Source organism: Poromitra crassiceps (genome assembly GCF_964638095.1).
Source record: "Poromitra crassiceps genome assembly, chromosome: 22".
NCBI lineage: Eukaryota > Metazoa > Chordata > Actinopteri > Beryciformes > Melamphaidae > Poromitra > Poromitra crassiceps.
Window position 1 is genome coordinate 8,953,374 of NC_139647.1, and position 10,698 is coordinate 8,964,071.

General features: G+C 43.5%; 1 protein-coding gene across 2 annotated transcripts; it reads right to left on the reverse strand.

Annotated features, from left to right (window-relative positions):
* Positions 1 to 4,523: 4,523 nt before the first annotated feature.
* Positions 4,524 to 10,248, reverse strand: spast (spastin). 2 transcript variants are annotated; one of them, XM_083658736.1, is made up of 16 exons: positions 9,942 to 10,248; positions 9,757 to 9,837; positions 9,593 to 9,676; positions 9,191 to 9,357; positions 8,944 to 9,080; positions 8,755 to 8,848; positions 8,563 to 8,637; positions 8,352 to 8,423; positions 8,187 to 8,262; positions 7,681 to 7,772; positions 7,471 to 7,550; positions 7,335 to 7,377; positions 6,672 to 6,751; positions 5,879 to 5,949; positions 5,731 to 5,771; positions 4,524 to 5,612 (listed from the first exon to the last, which is right to left on the reverse strand). In XM_083658736.1, the coding sequence occupies exons 1-16, from the start codon at positions 10,048 to 10,050 to the stop codon at positions 5,487 to 5,489; spliced, it is 1,428 nt and encodes a 475-aa protein (XP_083514862.1). In that variant the 5' UTR covers positions 10,051 to 10,248; the 3' UTR covers positions 4,524 to 5,486. The 2 variants fall into 2 exon arrangements, with proteins under 2 accessions (XP_083514862.1, XP_083514861.1); XM_083658735.1 differs by having other exon boundaries at positions 8,944 to 9,101.
* Positions 10,249 to 10,698: the final 450 nt, after the last annotated feature.

Sequence of the window (10,698 nt, forward strand, 5' to 3'; positions counted from 1 at the left end):
CAGTTTTCTACATTTTGGTCCGAGTGAAATGTTATGTGGTCTCTCCTGTTTCTAAATACAGAAAAGAAAATGTTGTAAAAACCTTGTAAAAAGGTGGCGGCTTCCCAAATGAGATAGTGAGGTAGTAAGACCTGCTATTACTGACCTCACCACAGACCTATCACTGCCAGTGTGAAGACGAAGAAATCACACAAAGTCAGGTGGTTTGTTTAAACCGATTCCTCCAAGTGCAAGGCATTAATCAGCCAGCGAAGACAGAACCGCCTCGGGGCTCCTGAATAGCTCTGGATTTAGACCTACATAGAGCCCTCTTCAAACACATGTTGAAATATAGCCCGATTCTCATCTGATAGCATGCATGTGTCTCGGCTCAGCGTTGTTATGATGAGCTCTTGAGCTGAGAGTGGGTGGTATGGTTTCCAAGGTGGTGTTGGCCTAGTTTAGTTTGAGTGTCTCGAGCGGTGTGTGGCAAAATGAAATCCTCGCAATGTCAGTTATCCCCACAAAAGAAGATTATACTGTCATGTTAAACTCACTGCAATTCCACAGCAAAATCTCGTTGTTTCCTGTCGGCCCAATCCTGATGAAACAACTGTGTATATGATCGATGGCGTCGAGCTGCATGGCAAGATGTTGACAGTATGGGTTATTATGATATTCCATCCAAATGAATATGAATATTGTACTTTATTGTCCTTTGGCTTCACCATAAAAAAGACATGATATAAAATATTATACATACAGCAATACACGCATCCATACATCCACTTCACTTCACCTTTTAGTGTTTTTATATCATTTTTGCTCAATGGAAACCAATTTAAATGTGTATGTTTGTCATGTTCCAATTTGAATTTAAAAGCATGTAGCATCAGGTAACTGGAGGTCAAAATCTGCCCCCAAACCATGCCGAACCATGCAGTGTTGTTGCAATGTTATTAAATTCTGCTACATCTTATGTGAAGCTACTCATAATATTTATGACTTTAGTTTTAAAGGTCAACATATGTTAATCTTTTGAAAGTGGCAGCTTCACATGTAAGAACCAGATATCCATAACACTTAAACCTATAAGGCTGACAGAAAATATCACAGACCAACCCATGTTCACATATATGCACATAATGTGCGTATATCATCATCAACACCGCATTTCACAGTCCCCACACACACACACACACACACACACACACACACACACACACAGAGACACCCATAGACGCACACACACACACACACACACCATAAATAAATATTGAGTAAGAAAAATAAATGTGCTCATAAAAGACAGATGTTGCCATTGGATAGAAGATTAGACTCGGCTTCTTGCCTCCCGTGAGAAAGATAATACTCCCATGGTAAGTGAAGTTGGTGAAGGCCGGTGGAACAGTAGCAGCCAGTGCTGGAAAGTGGACACAGTGGCTCCTGAACGCTCCTGAACGCTCTCCACTGTGTAAAGCCCTGAAACACACCTCTAAACCAGGGGTGGTAAAAGGGCCAAATCCCATATTTGGAAGGAAATCCCTTGCCACCAGCTGAACAATTTACAATCAGGCGTTTCACCGCCACTCTCTGCGCACACACACACAGTCAGTGTACTGTCTTTCTTTTAGCCTCTCCGTGTCTTAATGTACTGTACTGTAAGGCCAGGTTATTCCAAAAATGATGTCAAGTTTGCAATGAATCCCGCCACCAACTCGAAGAACGACTCCCCCCCCCGCCGCAGCTCCAGTATAGCCTCAAAAAGTGAGACGCGGCCTAACAAAAAACCCCCATCATCCAAACCCACTGTTTTCACAACGGGCCCACTTGAAGAAACACTCATGCTATGTTTGCTCAGTTGGTGAGTGGTCCTCACTGTGTTGACTATTATTCCACTCACTGGCAGGCTGGGGCTATTTTCAGTAGGAGGTGTCAAATGATCAACCTATTCTGTTTCCCCCCTTTGCGTGGATGTCGTGGTCAAAACCCCCTCAATGAGGGCAGTGTGTGGAGGCTGACACGCAAACAGAAGAGGGAAAGAAGCTATATGTCAATCAGCCCGCGCAACGTTTGAATCCACCACCTCAGTGATGCTTTTGTCTTCTGTGGGTTCGAATTTTCACGTGCATTTCGTTTTTCAAAGCACAGCCGATTATGAGATTGTAATGATAGACCCTCGTTAAGGTAATTGCTTGTAAGCAGGTAGTTAGTTCAGCAAAAAAAAAAAAAAAGCCTGGTAAATGCTCCCTGAGCATACCACCTGTAGGCAGCCAGCTTTTAGTCTCAGACACGTAAAATAAAAAGAAATAAAAAGAAGCTGGGAGAACGTAGTAAGGAAATAATGGTGCTTAATGGTTTTGCGACTTGTAATAGTCGACCACCATTAAAGCCTATTTGTTTTATGTGTCGGATGTTCATATGACGAGTAAATAAAAAAAATCCAGCGACGACTACCGTAATCTACAACCCCTAACACTCTGCACTCCTGCCTGTAGCCATGAAAGACGCTCTTCAGTCATGACACGCAATAAAAACACCCCATCCAACAGCTCTCCCCTGGGGGAAAGAGAGTAGTCCTAGGTGTGGTTGGGACTGTGTGTGTGTGTGTGTGTGTGTGTGTGTGTGTGTGTGTGTGCTGAACACGTCTGACTGTTCATTTGTGTGCTTTTTACATTCCTGCTCACGGGGTGGAAGAAGACTTTGAGCAGGGCTAGAAAGCAAAGGTCTAAAGACAGATTTCTGAGGTGAAATTAATTGCCCAAAAACCAAAAAGCAGGTTTTTGCATTTACTTGGACCTGCATGTAAACATCTGCAGGATCAGACTGGTGCAGCTGGAAGCCCACAGAAGCCACAGGCAACACCGCTAGCTGACCAAGGGAAGGGCCTTTGGGAGAGAGGTTGAATTTAGATTGCGCATTTCCAGTGAAAAACTTTTGGCGCCGACTGAAACGAAACATTGAGGTCTACGCTTGACTGCGAACCAAGCCAGAGCCGGCTGCTCGCTGCGTGTCCTGACAGCTGATGACCCCTCTGCCTGCTCAGTCACTTGACGTGTTATTAGGTGAGCTGGCTAGTTATGGGGTCTTGGTCACAGAAAGCTGTATACATGACTTCAGTTGTGTCAACACTGTGACCTCTCTCTGGAGCATTTTGCACCCACATGTATGTGGGGCGGACTGGGATCATAATTCAGGCCGGGCATTAGATACCAAGCAGGCCAGGCCGATACGGGGCGACACGCGTGCCGGCGTCCGAAGTGCGCCGTCGAAAAATTTGGGCCGTTTGAAGCCCAATTTGGGCCGTTTGAAGCCAGATTTGGGCCGTTTGAAGCCCAATTTGGGCCGAGTCCAATTTTACAATGACATGCACCCACTTTAACCCTGAATAAAGTAATAAAACCACTAGTAAACCAGTAGGCAGCGCCTGGCCTGCTGTTCAGTGAGTGGCCTGACTGCGGGCATCAAAAAGAAATTTTTTTTTTTTTTTTTTTGCAGGCCAGGTCAGGCCAGGCCACCAGGCATTTGCCCGGCGTGCCCGATTATGCAGTCCGCGCCTGTGTATGTGCAAGAGCGTCTGTCTATCTCAGCGGTTCTCAAAGTAGGGTCCCAGGACCCCCAGGGGTCCTTGATGGAGTTCCAGGGGGGGGCCCAGCAAAAAGGGGAATGACTTCAAGACGGTTGAAATTATTTTACGGGATGGCTCCGGCTCGGCGATGGCATTCTGCTACTGCTATTATTTTGGTGAAAGTAATGCAAAAGTAGTGTAATAAGTAATGAGTTACTCTACACAGACAGTCATTTTTGTAAAGAAAGTAACTAGTAATATGCAGTATATTACATTTTGAGAGTAACTTGCCCAACACTGTCCATAAGTAACACAATGATGGAATGTATGGCTATTTTGGTCATGAGTTTATATACACTTTGTGTAATAAAACATCTAAAAGCAAAAATCTTATCAGATCGGGGACCCTGGGTCAAAGTCTTATCTAATTTGTGTCAGTTTAGGGGTCCTTGATTTACTGTATTCCTCATATTGCATTGTGGGCAAGTATCATGTGGCTTGAGGCCACAGCAGGGAAGCACAAAAAGGACAAACAGAACTGTGGCGCCACCTACCTAGAAGAGAAAGCAAAGCATGTGAACTATCTCTGCAGTTGCTTAAAGCAGCGGTTCTCAACATGGGGTCCGGCCACCAGGTCCTTGAGGAGGTCCTGAGCAAATTGATGTGTTCAACGCTAGTATTAAATTCACAAGAAGTGAACACAGTTAGAAAATGTAGAATGACGTTTTGATCAGTTTCACTATTATCTAACTACAATAGCCTACAGTCATGGAATTATGGACAAAGTCATATCTAACAATAAAAAATATTCTCATATTTGAGTCTGAGACTAAATCTCATCAAACGAGGTCTGGGGGCCTAATGTGGATGAAATTTTTCCTTAATGAAAAATGTTGCGAATCAGTGGCTTAAAATCTGTCTTTTGAAAGGGAGAGGAAAAACAATTAAGTAATTGCTTAAATGTGTTTATTGTTAAGAAAAGTGACAACCATTACATGACTCCTCTCAAAGAAATGCTAATGCTAAATGCTCAAAACGTGTCAAAACTAGGGGTGTAACGGTTCACAGAATTCGTGGTTTGGTTCAATACACAGTGTCACGGTGTGTTTCCAATACAACAAATAGTAGAAATTCCAGAGAACTTTTCTTGATTTTAAAGTTTTTAATTCTTTTTTATTTGTTTCACTCGATGATTTTCAGTCTGGTTTAAAAAAAAAACATTTCAATTTCCGACAATGTTTTTTTTACACCTTTTATCTTTTTCATCTGTTTTAGTTGATATATTTGTAGAAGGCTCTTTGTTTGATTCGCAATGCGTATTGAACTTAAACCCTCGTCACCTAAACGGTTCGGTACAAATATGCGTATTGTTACACCTCTTGTCAAAACTCATAGTATGGGGAAGAATTGGACAGTTGGGCAGCCCACCCAAATCATTAGGTTTCCTGCTATCAAATCAAAGTCGTGTATTTGTACCTGTGTAAACTCTCCATAATACACAATTAATGGTTAGGATGGAAATATCATCTACTGTACATGTCAATAAATCAGCTAACCACTGAATGATCATCAATAGAAATGTCAGTTTTTTTTTTTACAGAAATGTGCTGCCCTCCTGAGGCAGGAGGCAGACCTGAATTCTGGCTCTGCAAGTACTGTAGGTGAGAATAAATATGTTTTCTCTTGTAGCAAGACAGTGTTTGAGGAGTGCATTTACTTACTACTGAAAAGAAACTCATAAAAATCTCAATAATCAGCTAAGCAGCATTCCCATAAAACAGGAAGCTTGCGCATAAGGCTTTTTGACGTCTCATGTCTATGTACAAGGATTTTGTAAACACAGATTAATTGCATTTCTCAATTTCAATTTGAACCTGCAAGAGCAAAGCCAACAGACCAATCAGAGTGTTTTTCATTTTTTTTTTGTGTAGTATCAAGTTCAAAGAGTTGTTGTGTCACCAAAGGCCTTGTTCCACTGGGTGTACATTTCAAGAGTCTGTGGGTTGACACTGGGCTTGATGCGCTTCAGGGAATCTTCAAAGTCTTTACAGTTGATCTTCCGCACCTGCAAACACACACAAGAGTATATTTACATGCAAAGGTTATTACAAAATGATTGTTGGAGGCACAAACAAAATATTTAGTAATAAGAATATTTGAAATATGAGAAGGTTTAATCTCACCTCGCTAGCAGCCATACACCTGACCTGTTCGGGTCCCAATTCTGCATGAAAGAGCATTTTCTAATTGAAAAACATGCTGATCAAGCCCATTATGAAGGACAAAATATGAATTAATCAACTTGAGGCTAACGTGAGGAACGAGGCTTACCCCTAATTGGCCCAAGAGCAGCATCCTTGGCTAACGAAGTGAGATCGCTTCCTGAGTATCCCGCGGTCGCTCTGCCAAGACATATCCAGGCATTAACGCAAGTTAATAATAAGTATGAGAAATATTAGCCCCATATGTTCCGCTGTTCCTCCGTTCCTCTCCGAAACAGCGTCACATAACGTCAGTATCAGAAATTGGGGGTATCAAGTGGTTAAAAACGCTCTCCTACCCGTCTCCGACGTCCAATCGCAGATCCGAAGATATAACAATCTCCTTACAGAAGCCAGCAGTATGGTCGGGGGTGTTCAAATGATATTCCTGCTTGAAACAACCGTTTAAAAGCAGTCTTTCCACAGCCTGTGGTGAATTTAGGTTGAGGAGAAGCATCCCAGCGCCGACAGGAAACGTGGGAGTTTGAGCATTTCATTACATGTTTTGCCTCCCAGGTGGCGCTGGATTTGATCACTGGGCTGCCTGTGTGCAAGCGGTGCACCATGATAGTAAGATCAAACACACCCTGCTGTAAATTCGGCACAGGCTGTGGAAAGACTGCTTTTAAACGGTCGTTTCACGCAGGAATATCATTTTAACGCCACCGACGATACTACTGGCTTCCGTAAGGCGATTATTACATCTTCTGATCTGCGATCGGACGTCGGAGACGGGTAGGAGAGCGTTTTAACTACACGATACCCCCCAATTTCGTTATGTGGCGCTGTTTTGGAGAGGAACGGAGGAACAGCGGAACATTATGGGGCTAGATAAATATGGACCTAATAAATATGGAACTCACTTTGCTAGACGGGATAAATCCTTCTGGTTCAGTGGGTTCCCATGCTTTCCCAACAGATTTGCTAGCAGCTTGAATCTTGTCTGGGGGGATGAGTCACATCATATGACTAACTGAAACAATCTAGCACCATTCACTTTTCACAGACCGTTTTTTCTAATACTGCCATAAGCAGTGTTAGGGTAACTCATTACAAAAGTAACATATTACATGTAATATATTACTTTTAGCAGTAACTCAGTAATATAAACTTATTACAAATAGGATTTCAGTAATATTATACCAGTTACTTTGTCAAGTAACACAAGTTACAAATTGAGTTACATTTGTTTTATCAAAGCACATACCGGTACTTAAATAAGGATGCAATCATTTCCTAATCAAATTGTGTGTTTTTATGCAAATAACCACTACAGGTGACAATAACAAAAGAAAATGATAACATTTAGAATTTTGGACGGTTAAACTTTTTTCACTGACGCCAAGGCTGTGGAGGTGGGGAGGGATTGGGGGGGGATTGGGACGAGTTACTCTACACAGACAGTAATATTGTAAAGTAACTTATTACTTTCAAATGAAAGTAACTAGTAATATGTAGTATATTACATTTTGAAAGTAACTTGCCCAACACTGGCCATAAGACACAAAACAGTCTCCAGTACATACCTCCTCATTTGGCAATGCCACATACACCCTTTTTGCAAAGCGTCTGTAAGATAAACACAGAGGAAAAATAACAGTCACCTTGCAAAACAAACAAACAAACAAACAAACATGGTAGCACATATAGGGCTGTATGTACCTGAGCACTGCTTCATCAAGCTCCTGAGGCCTGTTGGTCGCTCCCATGACCAGCACTCTGTCATCCCCTGCTGACTGCACCTGAAACCAACAAACATACACACATCAACACTCACAAATAGAGATAACAGTGGCTAGAATCGGGTGCTGCAAAGACAGTTCCAGTCAAGCTTCATAGTCCTGGATGTGACCGTGCCGCTGCTGCTCTTACCCCATCGAACTCAATGAGGAACTCCGTTTTCAATCGACGGCTGGCATCGTGTTCCCCTTCCCTCCGTTCACAAAGCAGGCTGTCGATTTCATCTGAGTAAGAATGTCGGATGGAAATAAGAAATAAACAACTTCATATAACACAAAGAGGATGTCAAAAGGCCCGGTCAACAGAGTTGGCAGGAGGTTATGTTTTTCGCCCCTGTTTGTCGGTCTGTCTGTCAGCAGGATAAAAAGTTATGATTTTTTTTATGATAAAAAGTTTGGATTTGCACGAAACTTGGCAGAAAAGCAGGTTATGGGCCAACTTAGAGCCAAGGATGAAGTGATTAACTTTCCACACCCACTGGCTGAAATGAGGCGTGGCAATGGGGGTAGCCAATCACAAAAGAGCACCTAAGTTCATGTAGCACCACACCGTGGCGGAGGTATGCATGCACTCTACTGAGTGCCCTCTAGTTTATCATGGGCTCTGTAGTGTTAGTCTTTATAGAGATGACTACAAACCAATGAAGATGATAGACGGCTGTGTTTCTCTGGCGACTGAGAACAACGCCCGGACAAGCTTCTCGCTCTCTCCCACCTGATGAAGATAAGAGGAAAGCTCAATAATGAATAATGACCATGGGGTCCAACAGCCCAAGAGTCCACGATCAGTGCCCACTTACTTACCCACTTCGAGGTCAGACTGGCAGCACTGATGTTGAAGAATGTGGCTTTTGACTCCATGGCGACTGCTTTGGCCTGGTAAGAGGAAATATAAAGGTGATGCAACTGATGATGACTGAACAGGAGTTTGATATGGATTCACCTAGGGAGAGGCATCACTAGTATCATCATAATGCAGAAGGTACAGTTAGATCTTGTCATTTTCTCAACTCACCAACATGGTTTTCCCATTTCCAGGAGGCCCAAACAGAAGTAAACCACGTGCCGGAGATCTCAGGCCAGTGAAGAGCTAAGTAGCAAAATATGAAATAGGATCAACTGTATGAGCCTCACAATCTGAATGATGGCAAGAGTGAGACAATGGCATCAAAGAAGACATTTTTATTTATTTTTATCAAGCGGTCACCTCTGGTCTTATGGCAGGAAGGATGACAATCTCTTGGAGCGCTTGCTTGGCCAGATCCTGTCCGGCGATGTCTTCGAAGGATACAGTCGTTCCACTGCAATGAACACAGAGAGCTACTTCAACTGCAGCTTATTTGAATTTTGCAGTTCACCGACAGTCACATCATTAAGTGTGGTGAGAGCCACGTACCTGTCAAGGATTTCATTCATAATCAAGTTGGCCAGTTTGCTGTCCACATTCTTGAAGTTTTTCATCATATCCCTCTTTTGGGGCGGCTTTGAAGCGGCAGCTTTTCCATTCTGACCTCGCCCCGCCCGCGGGGTCACCTTAGATGGGGGGAAAGCATCCTGAGAACACCAGTCACATTACGACAACAAGCAGGCAGTTTGAGATGATTGTAGTAGACCTACACAACTGGTGGCTTGAAAAAAATTACCTTTCCATCGTTGGACCTGGGACCGGGTCTGCCAGCGCTGGAGGGCTTGATGAGTCCAGACACACCGCCCGCTCCACACTGGCTTTTGGGAACGGGCTTCGGCTGGGGGAGAACATGAGTTGAGGCCTTTGGGGGATCACTTTTCCTCTCAGAAGCCAATTTACCCTCTGTGAAATAAGATCAGTATTGATGAGGATTTATTTAGAGCAGTTTAGATCGAGTAGTGATGATACCCTTTCGGTAAACCTACTAAACAGAATCTCATGGCTCATGGCTCAGACTCATGGCTATGGCCTTCTTCTTTGAGCCTAAGGCCCTCCCACTCTCCTGGCGCTGTCTTGCAGGAGCCTGGTGTTGTTGGGGTCGTAAGGCTGATTGGAGACTAGCAAAACACAATCTTACCTAAAAGTGTAAGCCTCTCTTTGACCATGGTGAGATTATTGACCATTTTATCTTGAAGTCTCTTTGCCCGGTCATACTGCTCTCCTGAAAACAACAAACAAGGAGTAAGGCCACAACCTGTATCACACAATTATGTACACCTCCTTTGATGAGTCAGGCATCACCTTTTCCTGTGAGCTCAACTGCAATACCCTTCTGAAGCTCAACGATGCCCTTCTTGTACCACTGAACAGCCTCCTCTACACCTGCCATCAGAAAGAGAAGGGGGGGGGGGGGGGGGGGGGCAGATATAGCAAGCTGCCATACACCACAACACATTAATAACTCGTGGATAACACAATAAGCAAACCTTTATTGTCTTCATCGATCCTTAACGCCAGAGAGGTGTATTCAAACGCCTGCTTATGGTGGCCTTTGACAATATCGGTGTTGTCTTTGACGCCTATTTTGGCCGACATGATGTCGCGTTGCTCGTCGCAGTTGTAACGAAACGTTTAGTGTTAACTACTTCTTCTGACACATGAAACTGCTAAATGTGTCTTTCAGAGCGTATTTATAACCGGGTCGTTCTGCAGTCCGGCAGTTCATAGACAAGTTGTTTTGCTCAAAAGATACCAGTGCTGAAGGCTCATCTTAAAATTTGCTAAACAGCTCCATGGCAGCTTCCGGTTTGCTGTCGAAGAGTATATAAGGCTTGAGAGGAAAATCGCCATAAAGTTGCGCTTACTTCCGTATTTACTCTTTCGTTTCATTTGTTTCAACGCCCTCTATCGGAGACGTTTATGGACGCGTTGAAATCAACATTTTTAACATCTTTGATAGATCAGTGAAGTCAAGGCCCCGAGCCGATGGAGTGAGAAAAGTGTTTTTCCCCCCTTCTCCTTTTTCCACTGGAAATTAAACTAAATTACACATTATACAATTCTCCACTCAAAGTGCTGCTTATGTACACACCGTACCCGCTAAAGTGCGGCCGCCCGGGCTGCAGCACTGTGCAGAAAAACGAGCGTACTCAATGCAATACCACGCCTACACTATTTTTCTACGAATCACTTTACGTTTGCTGATTATTAACCAATCAACATACACTGGCGTCATGTCGACAA